The 20589-nt window shown below is 38.6% G+C and overlaps 1 protein-coding gene across 8 annotated transcripts in view; it reads left to right on the forward strand.

Moving 5' to 3' along the window:
* Positions 1-704: 704 nt before the first annotated feature.
* MELK (maternal embryonic leucine zipper kinase) overlaps positions 705-20589 on the forward strand; it is a 109922-nt gene continuing 90037 nt past the window's right edge. For 2 of the 8 annotated variants that reach the window (XM_006863109.1, XM_006863107.1), the window contains exons 1-7: positions 705-800; positions 2808-2893; positions 6706-6822; positions 7848-7991; positions 8893-8961; positions 12088-12180; positions 19798-19896. In XM_006863109.1, the coding sequence (XP_006863171.1) occupies positions 743-800; positions 2808-2893; positions 6706-6822; positions 7848-7991; positions 8893-8961; positions 12088-12180; positions 19798-19896 (666 nt within the window). In that variant the 5' untranslated portion in view covers positions 705-742. Of the gene's footprint in view, positions 801-2807; positions 2894-6705; positions 6823-7847; positions 7992-8892; positions 8962-12087; positions 12181-19797; positions 19897-20589 lie in introns of those variants that run through there. The other 6 variants (XM_006863110.1, XM_006863108.1, XM_006863111.1 and 3 more) reach the window with 6 other exon arrangements.

Genomic DNA, 20589 nt, shown 5'->3' on the forward strand with positions numbered 1-20589 from the left:
TCTTCCAAAACAGATCTATTGGTTCTTTTGGTAACCCTAGGCACTTCCAATATTCTCCTCCAACACCATAAATCAAAGGCATCAATTCTACGGTCTTCCTTATTCACTGTCCAGCTTTCACATGCATATGAGGTTATTGAAAATACCGTGGCTTGAGTCAGGCACACCTTTTTCTTCAAGATGACATCTTTGCTCTTCAACACTTTAAAAAGGTCTTGTGCAGCAGATATGCCTAATGCAATATGTCGTTTGATTTCTTGACTGCTGCTTCCATGAGTGTTAATAGTTGATCCAAGAAGAATGAAGTCCTTGACAACTTCAGTCTTTTCTCTGTTGATAAGAATGTTGTTTATTGGTCCAGTGGTGAGGATTTTTGTTTTCTTTACATTGAATATACAAGGATTTTGTTTTTTTTTTAATGACTAATCACTTATTCTAAGGAGCCCTGGTGGTGCTGTGAGGTAGGTTGTCAGTTCAAACGCATCAGCTTCTCCAAGAGAGAAAGATGAGACTATCTTTACCTGGTAAGATTTTCAGTCTTGAAAACCCTACATAGGGTTGCTATGAGTTGGATTCAACTTGATGGAAGTGGGTTTATTTGTGGGTTTAATCAGTCTTTCTAATTATTATGTGTGTGCCTTACAGAAGTAGCGGAGATAATCTAGTAACATTTCCTCTTTGATCATGTATAATTTGTTTTGCAGGTTTTTTTTGTACCGCTGAGTAAACTTCCAGGAGGACTATGAAGGATTATGATGAACTTCTCAAGTACTATGAATTATATGAAACTATTGGGACAGGTAAAAAAAAATTTTTTTTTTCCCTTGGTGAAGAGGGTAGATTAACTATTTGAAAGTGCAAGTGTAGTCTATTTGGACAGTCATGAGCTTTATAGTGTAACCTATGTAGTTTTAAAATTCTTTTGCCCACTTTAGCAAGAAGAAGTGGAGTAAGTAAGTAATAGGAGAACGCTTGTAGGTCATTACAGGGACTTTTATTGTAAGTAAGGTAGGAAGTCACTGGAGGATTTTGAGTCTAGGAGTGATCCGATTTTTGTTTTCACAAGGTCATTTTGATTTTCTGGTTGTAAAATAACTAGTAGTAGTAAAACGAAGGTTTGGAAGCAGGAAGATTTTACAAAGCAGTGATGGTAATTTGTACCAGGGTGATTGCTGTGGAGGTAGTGAATGGGGTGGAATTCTAGATACACAAAACTCTTGATAGAGTTTTATATATGTATGCATCCATATGTGGAGTCCTGGTGTGGTGTTGTGGGTTAATGCTTTGGACTGCAAAGTCGGTTTGAACCTCAAACTTGTGGTGCAAGCTCACCAGCCGCTCCTCGGAAACCCTATATGAGGTTGCTATGGGTCGGAACCGACTCAACGGCACTTTACAACAACAATGTGCATCCATATAGTTACTGCTCAGATCAAGATTCAGAATGTTTCTGAAAGGGTCCTATGTGTCCCCTTCCCAGTAACTACCTCCTTCTACTCAGGGTTGTTGTTGTTACGTGCCGTGGAGTCGGTTTTGATTCATAGTGACCCTGCACAGGGTTTCCGAGGCTGTCAATCTTTACGAGAACAGAGAACAGAAAGCCTCAACTTTCTCCTGCAGAATGGCTGGTAGTTTTGAACTGCTGACTGTGAGATTAGCAGCCCGATTAGTAACCACTACGCTACTAGAGCTCCTTTCTACTCATGGAACCACTGGTATATTTTGAGGACAGACAGACTTAACAGGGATTGTTGGGGGCCTGGATATGGAGTGTGAGAGAAAGAAAGGGGCTAAGGATGGTGCTGAGATTTTTGGCCTAATCACTGGGAATATGGAGTTGATATTACTGAGAAGGGGAGGACCATGGGAAGGCTTACCAGAAGCTGCTTCTTTTTTTAAAAAAAACTTTTTCTTGTGAATTGAGTGAAGGTTTACAGAACAGATCATCAGTTTTACATTCAGCAAATCATATTATGCTTCATTACAATGATTGTAATCCCCTCCATGTGCCAACAGTTAACAGTATTTACCTGTATTCATTTTAGCTATTGCATTCCTCCCTGTATCTCGCTCTAGTTGCATCTTTCCTCTGCTAAGCTCCCTGTTGTTGTATATTGCCTGCTCTGCCACAGAGCATGTTATCATGTGTCTACCTTCTAGCCCGTGAATAATTTTCCCTCCCTTCTCCTGCATAACCATCATTATTTCTTTTATCAAGAAAACCTTTTAACTTTTTACAACAGTTATCTCATATGATATTTGTCCTTTTGTAATTGATTAATTTCACTTAGCATGTTGTGAAATGTTTGGCAGATTCATGGTTATTCTTCAACATTCAGCAGTATTCCATTGTGTGTCTATGCAAAACTTTGTTTACCCATTCTTCTGTTGATGAACATTTGGGCTGTCTCCATGTTTTTGATGTGTCTCTTGTGTACAGCATGTTGGAGGACCAGGAGTTGATTTTTGGAGTTCTCTTAAACTGTAGATTTCTTTGAGATACCTAAAGTGGAAACATTTATATGTTTTTGATACTGTTTTGAAATAATTATTTTCACAATATTAAAACTGAATGAAAGTTTTGTTTGTCTTTTGTCTCAGCAATTTTCCACTGTTCTAGCAGTATTAATTATAGAGCAAATTGGATTGCATTTTTAATTGTAAAACATATTTCTAAAGAATGACTCCCATGTTAAAAAATTAGAGAAAAAAAATCTTTGGCTAGAAATTTGTTTGTGCCTGAATCTTCAGTTTGTCCTGATGATCTTTTTTGTGTATGTCTTCATAATGCTTTTTCCTGTGCTTAGGTGGCTTTGCAAAGGTCAAACTTGCTTGCCATATCCTAACCGGAGAAATGGTAGCTATAAAAATCATGGATAAAAGTGCACTTGGGGTAAGTTTGAAGCTATTTTTGCCAAAATATTCTATTTATTGGTCACTTTTATGAATTAAAAGGTCCCTGGATGGTAAAATGGTTTGTGCTTAGCCACTTACTGAAAGGTTGATGGTCAGAATCTACCCAGTGACATGTGGAAGAAAAGCCTGGTAATCGATTTCCTCTGAGAACACTATGGAGCACAGTTTTACTCTGTAGCACTTGGGGTCGCCGTGAATCAGAATTGACTTGCTGGCAGAGGATTTGGTTTTATGGGTTAAAACCTAAATCTGCAGTAATGTGTTAGTTACTGCTCCTGTAACAGTATTCTGGTAGCGTAGTGGTTACGAATCGGGCTGTGAACCGCAAGGTCAGCAGTTCGAAACTACCAGCTGCTCCGCGGGAGAAAGATGAGGCTTTCTGTTCCCGTAAAGATTTACAGCCTCGGAAACCCTGTTCAGGGTCGCTATGAGTCGGAATCGATTCCATGGCACATAACAACAACAACAACCGCCCGCAACTGTCTTAACTTCCATCTATGGTTTAAAAAGTAATTAGGGGTACAGGTTACTTAGTCTCTCAATTTTAATGCAGGATAGTGACGAGAAGTCTAGGATACATTTTTCTGAAATGTTCTTTTTTCGTTTTCTAAGTGTTTGCAGGTATTAATATCTCCTTTCTGTATCTTCTCATGTGGCCCTTACTAAGTATTGATCTATTTTATAGTTTATATACATGGTGATTGAATTTGTATTCTAGGTTCTTAATTAAAGTGGTTTTAGAAGTTCTCTAATGAAACCCTTTTCTTAATCTGTTAATCTCTTGTAAGTGATTTGAGTAACGTCTTCTTCTAAATGAATGCTTCTGGGTTTGAGCAGTGTTTTACCTTCTAAAACAACTCATTCATTATATGGTCTTGCCTATAATGTAAATCAAGTTATTTAAAAAAATGATTATTTGATAGTTTGTTGGGGCCTCTATGCTGGTGTGGCACCGTAGGATAAACACTGGACTGCTAACTGTAAGGTTGGCTGTTCAAACCCACCAGCCTATCCGCGGAAACCCTATACAGGCTCACTATGAGTCAGAACTGACTGAATGGCTCTTTACAATTGACCCTTTCAGTTTTGAAGTCCCCTGAATCTTCTGTTTTGGTGATTCTTTCTGCTACCCCAGATAGCAGAGTTAGTTTTTAGGCTTTTCCTTACTCTGGTCTTCTTGTCAGAATTCACTTAGCTGTATTAGTGGTTGTTTCTGGTGTTTTTGGAGATAAATTTTTAAAATGTTTTTTAAAAATTTCATCTGACCAAAAATCTGTGTTGAATTTTACTTTTATTCAGTAGGGAATTAGCTTTGTAGTTATGAATAGTATACAGTTTATTAAAATGTTAAGTATTGATCTGTTGTATAAATATTTGATAAATGTTGGTAATTATAAAACATGAAAAATAGCAATTTATTGAAAATGTATTTTTTAATTAGAAGCATTGAGCTTTTTTTCTGCCCTATGATACTCTTACTTATTTCTGGAATGAGATAGGGCTTCACATCAGGGTTTTGTTTGTTTGGTATTTTTAAGGATGTCAGTACTAATGTTGTTGTTAGGTATTGAGTTGATTCCAACTCACAGTGAGCCGCGCTCTGTGGCAAAGTAGAACTGCCCCACGAGGTTTGCTAGACTGTAAGCCATATGGGAGCAGATTACTATATATTTTTTTCATGAGGAGTGGCTGGTGAGTTCCAACCACCAACCTTTTGGTTAGCAGAGGAACACTTACCACAGTGCCTCCAGAGCAACTTTTAGCGCTGATAAACGTGCTTACGTAAGTCAAAGGGAACATAAGGAATTTGGTTATAGCGATGCCACTCAATGTTTTGAGCTTCTTCCAAATGAAATACCAAAAATGTCATTGATTCTGACTTATGGTGTCCTATATCAGAAATTACTTTTATAATCATATCAGCTGGTAATTCAGACTCTTCTTCACTTTTTCCCCCAGTGTTCAATATTAATCTAACATGCAAAACAGGAGAAACTAATTTTCCTGGAGTATTTTAACACTGCTTACAAATTCAATTAATTTCCTTAAGAAATTTAAGCTTTAGCTACAACTTTAGTATGACTTATTCATTTGAACTCTTTAAGTATTTAAATAGTAAACAAAATACATACTGTTACTATATATAGCTCAAAGGTTATAAGGTTATACTAAAGCATCCATGTCTTTTAGTTACTTCATTTGTTTATAAATTGTAAACTTATTGTTATATTTTCTATTATTATGATGTTTATTTTAATTACTTTATTGGATTTTAATAAGAATGTTATTCTGATTATTTTCAGGGTCTGGTTTTAGTAATCTTAATAGTCTCATTTCCCTCCCACATCTGAAAACCAAACCAAACAAAACGAAATCATCATATTGTCATAGTCAAAGTTACAAGGGAAACTTTTAACAAGAACTCAATAAAATACTATTTTAAAAAACAAGAAAAGTTACCAATGACTCTTGTTCAAGACCTAACTTCTTGTCACATGACCCAGTCTCCATTGTGACTCATGGTGACTCTACAGGACAGAGTGGAGCTGCCCTAGAGAGTTGGCAAGGCTGTAATCTGTACCAAAGTAGACACTACATTTTTCTCCTGCAGAGTGGCTGGTACATTTTAAGCTGAGCACTTTAATCACTGCGTCATCAGAGTTCCTTCTGGTCACAAACCAGATAAACCAAACCCATTGAATTGATTCTGACTCAACTGGATTTCCAAGACTGTAAAACTTTATGGAAGCAGATAGTCTTATCTTTATTCCATGGAGTGGCTGGTGGGTTTGAACAGCACAGTGCTTAACTCACAACATCACCAGCCCATCTTAGTCTTTGGCAATTGGGTTCTGGGTTCCTTTTTTATAAGACTGAGCCCCTTTTTATAAGTTTCACTTGTTATGTCATGAATTATGAAATTTCCGTCTTTAATGTGAACTTAAAGTTAAAAAAAAAAAATTGTTTTATCTTTTCCAACCAACTTGTTATTTTGAAAAATTTCACGTCCATAGAAAAGCTGGGAGAATAAGAGAATGAATACCCATATCCCTTTCACCTAGTTTTAGCTCATGTACTTTTATTTGATTCATAAAACATTTATGAATTAAATATTCTGAATTTCTAGAACACTTATTATCTAGACATCTCAAGTGTGCTGCTTCAAAGGCTATTTTACAACTGAAAGTGGTAGTCCAGGTCTCATAAATAAAATGTTCCTGTCATTTTCCTTGTTTGTAATGCTAGTCTTCTAATGGGATCGGTGATTACTTCAATTTTTCGGACATTGTACTTTTCACCCATATTGAACTTGTCTTTCACAGCACCCTAAATTGTTTCTTTTTCTTTTTTTAAGTTTTTGTTTTGAATTGGGTGATAGTTTACATGGGAGAACATCATCTTTACATTCATCCTTACATCATATTTTGTTTCATTGCAAATCCCCTCCATGTATCATCACTCGACAGCGTTTGCTTCCATTCCCTCTGTTTTGTTTTGATTTTTGATGTACACCAAAGCACTCAGGAATATGCAACCATTCAAACAACCAAAGGGCACACCCTGCAAGCTTGTCACCTCTCCCTCCCTGAGTCCAGAGTCCCCTGTTGCTCCATCTCTCCTCCCTAAGTCCTTTCTAATTAATTTTGTTAGGAGATTCTTATATATTGCTGAACAATTTGTTTTGGGGCTTTTGGTACCTTTTTGATACTTATGATTACAGTTGTAGATACTGATTCTTGGATCACTTCCCAAATGGGTTTATTACTTTGGCTTCATATTTTATTACAGAGTGATTTGCCCAGGATCAAAACAGAGATTGATGCCTTGAAGAACCTGAGACATCAGCATATATGTCAACTTTACCATGTGCTAGAGACAGCCAGCCACATATTCATGGTCCTTGAGGTTAGTAGTTTGTTCCAGAGATCTAAAAGCCTAGTCACTTTATCAGTAGTTAAAAGGAAAGTATATGTCACTTGAAGGATTAGGATAAAGGTTAAATGATTTACCTGTATGAGTTCTGACTGTAGTAATTTCCGTAAACAGACATATAAGTGGGTTTCAGAAAGTTTATGGAAAATTTTCACTATTTTTAATTCCATTTTTCCATGAACGTTTTGAAATCCTCTCATATATAATAAATAGGAGAGTCATTGTAGATGTACACTTTCTAATACACCCCTAGTAAGATGGCTTAGTTGAGTGAATAGTGTGTGTTAGAATTTCTTCCTAGGGGGAAGGGTCTATTTTAGTTTTGTAAAGGTGGCTGGCCCCCAGTGCATGTGTTATGTAGACTAGGTGCTTCCAAGCTTTGCAAGCCCTTTTTTGGCACGAAAACTGAAGTCTTTAGAAGGTGTGGTGCTGTGGGATAATGCACAGGATTGCAAGGTTGATTTGAACCGCAAGGTCGGCAGTTTACCAACCACTCCTCAAAAACCCTATACAGGGTGGCTATGAGTCCAAACCAACTAGAAGGCAATTAACAACAACAACAAAGACATGTTATCAGGAGGGACCAGTCCCTGGAGAAAGACATTATGCTAGATAGTAACAGGGTCGCTATAGGTTGGAACTGACTTGAAGGCACCTAACAACATTGTAAATGATGGAGTCTCTGGGTGGTACACATGGTTAACATGCTTAGCTGCTAAATGGAAGGTTGGAGGTTCAAGTCCACCCAGAAGGCACCGTGGAAGAAAGGCCTGGTGAGTTACTTTTTAAAAAAATAGCTATTGAAAACCCACATTGAGTTCTGCTCTGATACGTGTGGAGTTGCTACGAGTCAAGGTTAGTAACTAGTGCATAACAAATATGACAAATATGCCTTACTCAATTGAATTAATAAGCTCTCTGAGTTAAGTGTAATTTTTTTTTCTTAATTCCTTTGAAGTCATTTTTGTAATATCCATGTGATTTTCTTCCTGTTGAAGTACTGCCCTGGAGGAGAGCTGTTTGATTATATAATATCTCAGGATCGCCTGCCGGAGGAGGAGACCAGAGTTGTGTTCCGCCAGATAGTATCTGCAGTTGCTTATGTGCACAGCCAAGGCTATGCTCACAGGGACCTCAAACCAGTAAGTGAGTGCATCCCAGGTAGATGCTCACGGGAGAGTTCATCACTGAATTGTTGTTTTGAAGTTTCTGAACGTTCTTTCTGCTTAGGAATTTATCTCGGTCTTTATTTTACTCTAAACATCACATTTCTTTTTTCTTCCTTTACTTTTGATTGTGGTAGACTCCATGGATGGACTTATTTGTCAATTGTGTGTGGCAGTATACATATCTTTGTCATTAGCTGTGACCTGGGAGTCTAAGGAGTTTACCTCCAGGAGAGAAGAATATCGAGCATTTAAAAGTTTTGAGTCAGTCAATGTTTTCTATTCAATAATCTTCCTAGCCATATTTTCCTGTAATTTTCTTATTTGTTGTTGATTAGAAAAAGCTTTATTTTTCTTCCTTTAATTTTAATCCATTACATCTGAGAAAGGACCAGATCAATGGCATGGATAGACTCCACTTAAGGACAGAAAAACAATGTGCACACTCCGAAGTTTTCCAGTTCTGATTAATATAGAGAATGGTGAACATGGATTAACATGTTACTTGGTACCAAGGTCAGAGACCTGAAATTGGTCTGATAAGAGAGAGTAGTGTTAACTGCTTATATTCAACCCTTTCATTGTGAGCTGGCTCTTGTGGATTAAATTTACTTTTGGCACAAACACAGATTGTGTTTGTTTTTCTATAGTTGAACCTCAGAATACCAAGGAGCAAACAACTTCTGCTGATTGTGTTGTAATGAGGAGCTTTGTAGTTCTCATCATTCCTCCTCGCTCCTCTTCTGTACTCCTTGTCGTTCATTCTTATTGTGCCCAGGTGATTTAGTACCTTAAAGAATTTTTAGAAATGACTAGGGATGAGGATGTGATGGAAGAAAATCTGTACACAGTTATCAGAATGTCTTTGTTTCCTCAGGAGAATTTGTTGTTTGATGAATACCATAACTTAAAGCTGATTGACTTTGGCCTCTGTGCAAAACCCAAGGTAAGTGTGGAAATCAGCATGGGTTTATTTCCTTTGTAAACGCTCCTCTTGCTGTGCTATCTTACACTGACTTCTACATAGTCTTTGGTGAGCCGATTGCCTTCACTCAGAGGAGCCTTAGTGACACAGAGTTCAAGTGCTTGCCTGCTAACCAAAAGGCTGATAGTTTGAGGTCACCCATGGCTCTGTGGGAGAAAGATGTGGCGGTCTGCTCCCGTCAACATTTACAGCCTTGGAAACACTGTTGGCAGTTTTACTTTGCCCTAGAGAGCCCTGGTGTGGCATTGTAGGATAAGCACTGGACTGCTAACCATAGGTTGACAGTTCAAACCAACCAGCTGCTCCTTTGAAACTCTATACAGTGTAGCTGTGAGTCGGAACTGACTCCATGGCACTCAACAATAACAGCAACAATGAGTTGCTATGTGTTAGAATCAACTTGATGATAATGGGTTTGGTTTTGGGTTTAGCCTCTTATTTCTGGCAGCAGTCTTTATATATATATATACATACACACACAGGTACAAGTTCTCTAGGTGCTTCTGGTGTGGTGTTATATGATAAGTACTGGACAGTTAACTCTAAGGTCAGCAGTTCGGATCTATCAACGTCTTCTCTGAAACCGTGTAGAGGGTCATTGTGAGTCAGAACCGACTCAGTGGCACTTAACAACAACAGTTAGGTGATTCTGATATCTAATATGCAGACAAATTTGAGAACTACTGCTCTAGGTCCTGGGCTGGGTACCACACCCATGTGTCCACTGTGACAGGAATTTGCAGTGCAGAGGTGAGGCCACCACAGCGGGAATGCTGAATTGACATGACTTGCAGTTTGAGTATGTTGCCACTAGATGGTGCTTTTGTTCATTTAAATAGCAGTTCTGAGGCTTTAGTACTAACTTATATATAGCCTTTGGCACCATAGTGGTTATGAATTGGTCTGTGAACTGCAAGGTCAGCAGTTTGAAACTACCAGCTGTTCCACAGGAGAACGATGAGGCTTTCTGTTCCCTTAAAGATTTACAGCCTTGGAAACCCTGTACAGGGTCGCTGACTCCCCTGCACATCACCACCACCATAGCTCTATAGCCTTTGTTGGAATTCTGGTGTGGCACTGTTGGTTAATGCGTGCAACTGCAATTTAGCTTTGAACTGCAAGGTCAGCTGTTCAAGCTCACCAGCCACTCCTTGGAAACCCTATACAAAGTCTCTGAGCCCTGGTGTGGGTTAATGAGCCAGACTGCAAAGTTGGTTTGAACTGCAAGGTTGGTGGTTTGAGCTCACCAGTCACTCCTTGGAAACCCTCTACAGGATCACTATGGGTCGGAACCAGCTTGATGGCACTTACCAACAACATGAGTTGGAACCGGCTCAACGGCATTTAACAACAGTCTTTGTTGTCTAAATGGCTATATGACTAACAATTATAGTTTTTGATTCCCTTTCCATATAAAAGAATTAGAGGGAAAAGTCCATATGCCCTTTAAAATCTACAGTGTTACAGATTTCTTCAATTTACACTCTATAGTCAAGTACTTTCTGTGTAACTTCTCTTTGAGGTGACTTTGAACTTCCCAGCTGTGCTGTTTGTGACAGAGCTCCTGTGTGGCCGCCTGTTAGAAGCTTTCTCTGGAGTTCTCTAATGATGGTACTACAATCTCTAAAATGAGCTGTCTGCACTCATTAAGAATGTTGAAACTGCAGATTTGTCTCAGGCTTTCGCAGTCCCACAAACATTTTCCCGCCCAAATCAGAGTCAGTAGATGCAAAGAGAAGCTGACTTTACTCCTTCGGCTGATGTGTGATTCTTTCTGATCTCCTTCCCTCCCTTGACTGTTGAGTAGAGTTTTCTGTCTAGGAATCAAATACTAAAAGGCAGAGTTTTGTGGTGTTTTTTTTGTTTGTTTTGATTGGCAGACATGATAAAGCATACTGTGAACAGATAAACGGGTTTAAGTTGTGTACAGACAAACAGTGGGGAATGTTTGTGTACAGACTCCAACAGAACAGCCCATGTTTATGGATGCTACAGATTCAACTACACAGAAACCATCTAATAAAAAGGGGTTGGCTGGGAGAGGCTCAGTTGCAGCCTTTTGTTGAGTAGCTCACTTCTGGGCATGTGGTTTCCGTTGTCAATGAAATCTCACAATTTCACAAGGCCTTGCAAGCTGTAGAACTCTTGCTAGGTGTTGGGCAGTAGTATTGTTTCCATTACTTCTTCCATGGGAGGTCAGAGGACGATGAGCAGACTCCTTGTTTTAATAGATTTGGAAGTCAAGACAGTGATTTATCTTCAAATTGAGTCCAGAACACAGACTCTGATGTACCTCCTTTCCTCTAAGGAAAAAGAGATTCTTCTGTGTTTGTAATGATTAGATACTGGAGATGTTGTTTTGTGCTCTCAAGTCGATTCCACCTCAGAGCAGCCTTAGAGGATGGAGTAGAACTGTCCGTAGGGGTTTGTGGCCTTTAATCTTCACATGAGTAGATCACCTGAGTTTTTTCTCCTGTGGAGCTGCTAGTGGGTTTGGACCACTAAAATTTAGGTTAGTAGTCAAGAGTTTAACCATTGTGACACCATGGCTCCTTATTAATGATTGAAGATAGGGTTCTGTAAAAAAATAGCTAATTTTCTTTCATGTATTTATGTATCATTAGTGTTTGGATGCATGCTAAGCTGATTATTACACAAATGAATTTCTAGGGAAATCTGAACCGGGCTTGATTGAGGTAGGTGTGTCAGGTTGTTGTGGAGACCACATGTATGTATGCATATATACCTGTACAGTATTGCATTGGCTACAGAAGTCCCTGATTTCTTAGGGTAGTTCTTCGTTTTACTTCTCTTTGTTTCTGCTCAAAGAATGTTCATCAAGATTTAATTCTCTTAAGGGCCATGTTGTTAAGTGCCGTCGAGTCGGTTCCGACCCATAGTGACCCTGTACAGGGTTTCCGAGGGTGTAAATCTTTACGGGAGTAGAAAGCCTCATCTTTCTCCCGCGGAGCGGCTGGTAGTTTCGAACCGCTGACCTTAAGGTTCACAGCCCGATTTGTAACCACTACGCTACCAGAGCTCCTCTTAAGGGCCATAATAAGTGTTTAATTTTTATCTTATTTGCAGGGCAACAAGGATTACCACCTACAGACATGCTGTGGGAGTCTTGCTTATGCAGCACCAGAATTAATACAAGGCAAATCATATCTTGGATCAGAGGTAACTTATTCACTGATTAATTCAATATATATTCAATGTACATTTTTTGGTGATCTGTAGTGAGCTAGGCAACGTGCATATGACAATGAAATAAGAACAAGTCTTGTTAATCAAAGAGTTCAGTCTGGTCAGACAGTGAGATTTGTGAACTATTAAATGAAATTCAGAATTTGCAGTAAAATTAGAACTCATAGTACACTTATGAAGTGGGAATGATATCCATTTTTGACTTTTTTTTTTTAAGATAAACAATAATTGAAATCAATTATTGTTCATTTCAACTCAAAGTAGAACTGGGCTCCATAAACTTTTCTTTTTATTTAAACCTCTTTATTGTGCTTTGTGGGAAAGTGTACAGAGCAGATTATCAGCTTTATATTGAAAACAAATCATGTACTTTGCTTCATTACAATGATTGCAATCCCCTCCATGCACCATCAGTTAACAGTATTTACCTCTTTTTACTTTAACTCTTATAATCTTCCCTGTGTCTTCCACTACCTTCATCTTTCCTCGGCTACCTCCCGCTCATTGTATATTGCCTGCACCATTCACCCATGTTAACTTGTGTCTACCCTCTTGTTAAATGCTGTCAAGTCAGTGCCTACTCATAGTTATCTTCTAGCCTATGAGTAGTTTTCCATCCCACTGCTCTGGTACCCATCACAGAATGCATCGTCTATCAAAAAAAAAACTTTTCTTAGCATTTTATAACAGTGGTCCCATACAATATTTGTTCTTTTGTGATTGACTAATTCCACTCAGCAAAATGCCCTCCAGGTTCATCGTTCATCCATGTGAGGTGTTTTACAGATTCATCATTATTCTTCATTATTGTTTAGTATTCCACTGTATATATGGACCAGATCATTCTATTGATGAGCAGTAGGCTGTATCCATGATTTTGATGTGTGTCTTATAGATGACACATTAAAGGACCTTGTTTTCTTATCCATCTGCTATTCTGTTTGTGGGTTTTCATTTCATTTTCTTCATTACTGTTGTTGTAATGTTTATAAAATCTTTCTGATTTTCTTCATTTTTACTTTGACGTGAAGAGTTATTTTCTTTGAGATTACCCTGCAATTTAGTAATTTTTTCCCGTCTTTAAAACAGGGCGCTTTATCTTGAATTCTGCTTAACTTCCTTGCTATTTGAAAGTTCTGTATCTACACTATTCCCTAGTTTTGCTTTGTAGTTGGCTTCATTATAAATTGTGATCTCTGGTCTCCTATTTTCAGTCATGTAGGTCTGTGTTACTTTTAATACTTCTATATCTCGATTAAGTTCTGGGTGTTGTTGTCATGTGTGTTAATCTCAGGTTTTTGTCTGCTGTTGTTGGTTCGCAGTCCAAAGAGCACCCTTTATTATTTTAGGTAAAGTTGGTAGGTTATTACAAATTCCTTTAATTTCTGTTTTTTCTGGAAATGTCCTAATTTTGCTGTTGTATTTGAGGGACAGATTTGCTGGGCATATGATCTTGGTTGGCAGTTTGTTTCTTTCAGAGTTTTGTATGTCATCCATTGCCTTCTTGCCTGCATTATTTCAGCTGAGAAATCAGAGTTTAGTCTTCTTGGTTCTCTTTTGTAGGTGACTTTTCATTTTTGCCAAGCTGCTCTCAGGATTCTTTCCTTGTCTTAGATTTTGGAACGTTTGATTATGAGATGTCTTGATGATTTTCTTTTGGGGTTCATTCAGCTTCTTCTATGTTTATCTTCTCATCTTTCATGATGTTATGGAAGTTTTCTTCCAATGACTCTTTGATAATTTTTTCTTTGCTTTTTGTTGTCTCTTCCTCTTCTGGAATTCTGATCACCCATAAGTTATTCCTCTTCTTGGTGTGCCACATTACTGTTAGACTTTCTTTGGATGCTTTCATTCTTTTTTCTGATTGTTCTTCTAGCATGCTAGAAATTATCTTCAAGCTCACTAATTTAGGCTTCCATTGCTTTGAATCTACTCTTTTGCCCTTTCAATGTATTATCCATTTCTGAAATCTTAGTATTAATCTTCTGAATTTCTATTTTCAGGTTTTGTATTGTTTCAAAATTTGCAATTATTATGTCTGTTTGTTCTTATAGTGTTTTCCTGAATTCTTTTACATTTTTTTCTGTGTTCTCTTTGCTTTCCTTGATCTTTCTGTCAGTTCTTGGAAGGTATCTAAATAACACTCTTCTGAATTCTTTTTCAGTTAGCTCCATTACTTTGTCTTCCTCTTAAACCTTTTCTGGCTGTGTATCTCGGTCATTTGAGCTATTCTGTCTTGTTTCTTTGTGTGAGCTAAAATTGTCTGTTGTCTCTGGGACATTGTGATGTTGTTTCATTTATTTTTAATTGATGATTGTATGTTGATGTGCTCATAGGTTCTCACCAAGTATCTCCTGTGGGTGTATTTAGAGAATGCAAGAGTGTGTATCTTTTTGTTTTTGCTGTTTGTACACCTCAGTTTAGGGTGGAGCTGGCTGGAGTTGGCTGCTGTGTAGTGTTGATCAGGTGGTATAAGAACTGATATTGGCTCTCACCCAGTGGGTGGAGCTGCAGAGGGTGTGATTGTGGCTGAGCTGTATGAGCAAGGTTGCTGTCTCCTGTCATGTGGGAAAGAAGGACCCCCCCCCCCCACACACACACACATACACAAGAAAACAATCCCAGGATAAATAAACAAGCAACTGAAAATGAGAAGAGAAAATAATAAATAAAAATAGGCAACAATCAGAAAAAAGAATTTAATTAAAAAGAGGAAAGGGGGACAGGAAAATAGAGCTATTAAAGAGAAAGATAAGAGAGAAAAGAAAAGAAATTAAAAACACTTAAAAACTCAGGGAGAGAGAAGATGAAAAGAGAATAGAGTGTAGTAAAGAAAGATGAGAAGGCTAAAAAAAGAGAGGTATAGGGAAAATGAGAAACAAAAAAAATGAAGGAAAACCAAAAGTGGAGCTAGAAAGGATAAAACTCAAGGAAGTAGAAAGAGAAGAATAAAGAATAAACTAAGACAAAGAAAGGAAAAAACAAAATAAAACTAGAGAACCAGTGTTGGGCCCAGAGAGGAGAAAACTTTATGGGTCTCCTGCCAACCAAGGAGCTCTCGAGGTGGCTCCCGGAGGGATGTTACTGGTCCTAGAGGGGATTGCTATAGGCCACGGTGTTATCCATGTTCAGGGCAGTCAATCCAAAAATGGTTCGTTGAGGCCTTGATGGAGCTGCTGCCTGTGTCTGTTAGAACCATTGAACAGCCCGGGTCAGGGTGGCTGGTTATGAGGGTTTCTTCTAGACTAATGCTAGTCTGGTGGCTCTGTGGGTTCTGTAGGGCCGGAGTCTGTCTGAATGCAGGCACTAAAGCAGTGCAGCCAGCCCCACCTCACACTGGTGTGGCTCACAACCACATGACTCTAAACTCCTGAAGAGGAGGGTCTGTGCTGGGACTGGATTCGGGTCCACTGGAGTGTGGGGATAAAAAGGAATTGCACCTTTCCCATAGTCTGTATGAATCTGCTCTGCCAGGCTATCTTCTGTTGCCAAAGCTGCTCACAGAAATTCAAGGTGGTTATACCATGTCTGCTAGCCGTCCATAGTCAGCCTCACTCTCTCACTGTCCCTCCTCAATTTCTCCTTCCAGCAAGCTCAATCTGTTTCTTTAACCTTTCCTCTGAAGTTCAGGATTCCAGAATTTTCATCTTTGTCTGTTTCACTTGGTCTCTTGTATCTTTGTTGTGGAATGCGCCTTACAGTTCTGCCATCTTGTTGGAAGTCTCCTCTTTCCTATCTTTTTATGACCTTTTGCTTTCTTCCTGTATGATATTCTTGATGTCATTATCCCACAGCTCTTCTGGTCTTCCATCATTAGTGTCTAATGTATCAAATCTGCTCTAGAGATGGTATCTAAATTCAGGTGGGATATAATCAGGGTTATATTTGCTTTTTGAACTGTTTCCCAGTTGGCCCTTGGCTTTGTTTTGCTTTTCCAGTGTCTCTTCCCACAGATGTAGTCAATTTGATTCCTGCGTATTCCATCTGGTGAGCTACAGGTGTATATGTTGTTTTAAAAAAGTCTCACCTTTTTTTCACGATATTCTATCACAGACAGTGTTGTACTTCGAGATAGATGTTTAAATGTTTTTTTTGACTATGAGTGCAACATCATTTGTCTTGAATTTTTTGTTCCTGGTGTAGTAAACCTTATCATTGTCAGATTAAAAATATACAGTACCAGTCTATTTCAAGCTCACTAATGCCTGATATTGATATTTATGCATTCCATTTCATTTTTGACAACTTCCAATTTTCTTAGATTCATACTTCGTACATTCCATGTTTGTTTATAAATGGATGTTTATAGCTGTTTCTCCTCGTTTTGCATTGTTCCCCATCTGAAAATGTAGGTCTCGAAAGATTTACTCCATTCACAACTCACTTTGAGGAGGCAGCTCTTACCCAATTGTATTTTGAGTGTCCTAGGTTTTTGGCACTTTATTTGACAATATTTGGCTACTATTTGTAATGTTTTCGTTTTCCGGTACTATATCTGACAATGGTATAATGGTCCACTGCTATTTTAAGGTTTTCAGTATGTAACGATTCAGAAGTAGTCCACCTCTCCTTCTTCCTAGTCTGTCTTAGTCTAGAAGCTCCCCTGAAATCTTCCAGCATGGGTGATTCCGCTGATATTTAAAATGCCAGTGGCATAGCTTCTAATATCACAGCAACATGCAAGTCACCACAGTGTGACAATTTGACAGTTAAGTGACCGGTAGCCACATTACAGTTATGGAAATAAGTAAATTTAACCATTTTATGGTTTACTGTTGAATCCACAGTCTGTAGTTCAAAGGATGTTAATTGTACCAGTAACAGCCTTTATAGTGATATTTTTACCCTAGTCCAGGATTCATTCCAGGATCACACACTGCATTTAGTTGTATCTTTTTAGTCCTCTTTAATCTGGAAGGGTTCTGTAGTTTTTCTTTTTGTCTTCCTTGACATTGACCCTTTTGAAGATGCCAGTTATTTTGTAGACTGCCCCTAATTTGAACTTGTCTGATGCTTTCTTAGGATTTGACTCAGGTTATGCATTTTTGTAAAAATACCACAAAGTGGTGTTGTGACCTTCTCAGTGCATCACAGCAGGATGGAAGGGAACAAACTTACTGAGCATTTCTCATACAGGATCATGTGAGATACTTTTATTTTTCGTGTTTTGTTTTTAGTCGGTTCCAACTCATAGCAATGCTATATAAGGGCTTCCAAGGAGCAGCTGATGGGTTTGAGTCACTGACCTTGCTGTTAGCAGTTCAGTCCTTATCCTACAGCACTACACCAGAATTCTCATTTTTAATTTAAGTCCCCCACATCCTGTGAATTAAATACTGTTTCTCTGTTAAGATAAGAAAGGAGCTCTGGTAGCGTAGTGGTTACGAATCGGGCTGCGAACCTTAAGGTCAGTGCTTCGAAACTACCAGCTGCTCCGCGGAAGAAAGATGAGGCTTTCTACTCCCGTAAAGATTTACACCCTCGGAAACCCTGTACAGGGTCGCTATGGGTCGGAACCGACTCAACGGCACTTAACAACAACAACATTAAGATAAGAAACTGAGGCTCAGAAATTAAGTGTGTTTACAGGGTTGCACAGCTGGTAGCTAACAATTGGTCAGGCTGTGCCTATACCTGTTGTTATTGTTGCTCAGTGCCGTTGAGCCGATTCTGACCCATAGTGACCCTGTATAGAACTGGTGAACTTGAATAGCTGATCTTGCGATTCAAATAACTTTGCAGTCTGGCACATTAGCCCACAGCTCCATGCCTATACCTGTAGTTTTTTTTGTTTTTCCATTCAGATTCTTAGAAGAAGTGATAATCATATGCTCAGTGCTCACAAGATTCTTACAGGGCTGCTGAAGGTCCCTGCTGGTTTGAATGTATCTGGGTTTTTCCTGTGGTGGTAGTGTGCCAAGGAGTCAGTTCCCACTCATAGCGACTCTGTATAGGGTTTCCAAGGATGTAAATCTTTATGGGAGCAGAAAGCCTCATTTTTCTCCCACAGAACGGCTGGTAGTTTTGAGGGTTTTCCTGTAGGATCTTGTAAATTGTTTTCTTACTCACTGTACTGAAGGATCTCTGGAGGAACTTGTTAAAAGATGCAGAACTCAAGGCTGAACCCTCAGAGCTTTCGGTTTTGTGTACTCAAATGGAACTTGAAGTCTCATCATTTAAAAAGCAGCACTCTGGCTGATTCTGATGTTCTTGGTCCTGATCAGCTTTGAAGGACATGCTTCATGGTGAACAGCTCAGAGTCCATCAGTAATTCCTGACAGGGTTTCACAACCTGCAATTTTTCTTATTTGGCAGTTGGTAGTTTGTTAATTTTCTTGAATTTGCTTTGGTTTATGATTTTATTAGATGACTGTATCCTCAGCCCAATTAAAACCAGTGTTTCTAGTGAGGATACTTTGATGAGTTAACTGAAAAACACTTTTTCTGCTTTTTTTCTATCTAATAGGCTTTGGTAGATTTCTATGGGGATGTTACTTTATCTTTTAGTTTTAAGCCCAGATACAATGTGTTGACCACGTTACGTAAAGTTTGACTAGGCTGTATTAGTTAACTTCTTCCTGTGCAGTGATCTCTCTCTTGTTTTTAATTTAATTTATCACATTTGTGGTGTGCTATCATAACTCAATTTATAGAAGAAGTATTTGAAGCATAAATGAATTTCTGACCTCTTGCAGCTTGAAGAAAACTCAGGTGTGTGTTTAAAAGTAAATTGTTCTCTTGAGATCTTATACTAGATTCCTAGTAGTTTGATGTGATGTGGTAGTCAGGACTGTGGGTTAGATTTGGCCTACTTAGTATAGGTAATGTCTATGTGAAGTTGTTCTAGCTATTGTAACTCTTTTGCCCTTCTTACTTTGTAGGATTTTCCTAAGGCTCAAATGGGGGCAGGAACTGTGTCTTCTCCACAGCTGGTGGGTGGTGCCTTTATTGACTGAAACCAAATCCTGCTTGAATAAATAGTACTGCTCTGAACTCCTGGGACATGGCTATCGTATGTAAAGGTTAAGCTCCTTTCTGGGATTTTGAGATTTGGAGCATTATTTGTGTTGGCAGGCTAATTTCTAGCCTATATTTGAAAAGTCAATCATTGAGCTTTGTTAAGGTGTCTCTGCATAGAGCTGATTTTATAGTGTAGTTAGTCACATTTACAGATTTTAAGTAGTAAAATGTTAAGATTCATTTTGATATTCTCATGCCTGTTTATGTAATCTTCACATGTAACTGAAACCTTTATAGCGCAGTAGAATTTGTCCTGCAGAATCAGAGACCTGTCCTCATGTCCCTATCATCCCCAGTCCAGCCCAACCAGCTAGAAATGACATGAGTTAGAGAAAAATGCACTGAGCTAGGAGTCTGGAGACCTACCTGGGTGGTCCTGCCATTGTCTCAGTGACTTTGGACAAGCCTTCCTTCCTGGGCTTAAGGTTTTCCATCTATAGGTTGAGTGGGTTGAATTGGAGGATTTCTGAGTTCTTTTCCAGCTCTGTGAAGATTCTGCGATTCTATTAAGTGTCCTGCCATTCTGAAATATATTTGAAAGATTTTAAAGAACGATTTCTTTTCTCTCAGGCAGATGTTTGGAGCATGGGCATACTCTTATATGTACTTATGTGTGGATTTCTGCCGTTTGATGATGATAATGTCATGGCTTTGTACAAAAAGATTATGGTGAGTATTACAAGTTTTCTATGCTTCTTACTGTATGCTTCCTTTTATGAAAGTACAAAACCAGGCAAAATTGCTGTTAGAAGTCAAGATAGTGGTTACCCTTTTGTAGGGGGTGTTGATTGGAAGATGGGGGATGTAATCTCTTCTATTTTTTTAATTACTCATTGTGATTTGGGTAGAAGCTTACAGAGCAAATTGTTTTTTCATTCATCAGTTTATGTACATTTAAAACAAGTTTTTATTGTGAATTGAGTGGCAGAACATTAGTGTTACACTCATCCTATCATATTTCATTTCATTGCAATGGTTACAAACCCCTGCATGCATCATCATGCAATAGTATTTGCTTCTATTCCCTCCTTTTTTTTTTTTTTTTGTTTTGGTGGGGATGTACACAGAAGCACTCAGGAACATATAATCATGTAAATAACCAAAGGCACATTCTACAAGCCTGCCTCCTGGCCGTCAGCTCTCAGTTCCTCTCTTCCCATGAATCTAGAGTCCTCAGCTGTTCTATCTCTCCATGTCCTTATCTCTGTCTCCATCTCTGGTGTTGCTGCTTCTCTGGACAAGATCCCATATTCTGCTTGTACTCTTCTCCCTTAATGGTGCTACTAGGGTCCTCTGTTCTTGAACTGTATGATTAACTACTGCCCCTCCTTTTTTTTTTTTTAATTTAAGGTTTTTATTGTG

The sequence above is a fragment of the Chrysochloris asiatica genome, unplaced genomic scaffold (genome assembly GCF_000296735.1).
Source record: "Chrysochloris asiatica unplaced genomic scaffold, ChrAsi1.0 scaffold00053, whole genome shotgun sequence".
NCBI classification, from domain to species: Eukaryota; Metazoa; Chordata; class Mammalia; order Afrosoricida; family Chrysochloridae; genus Chrysochloris; species Chrysochloris asiatica.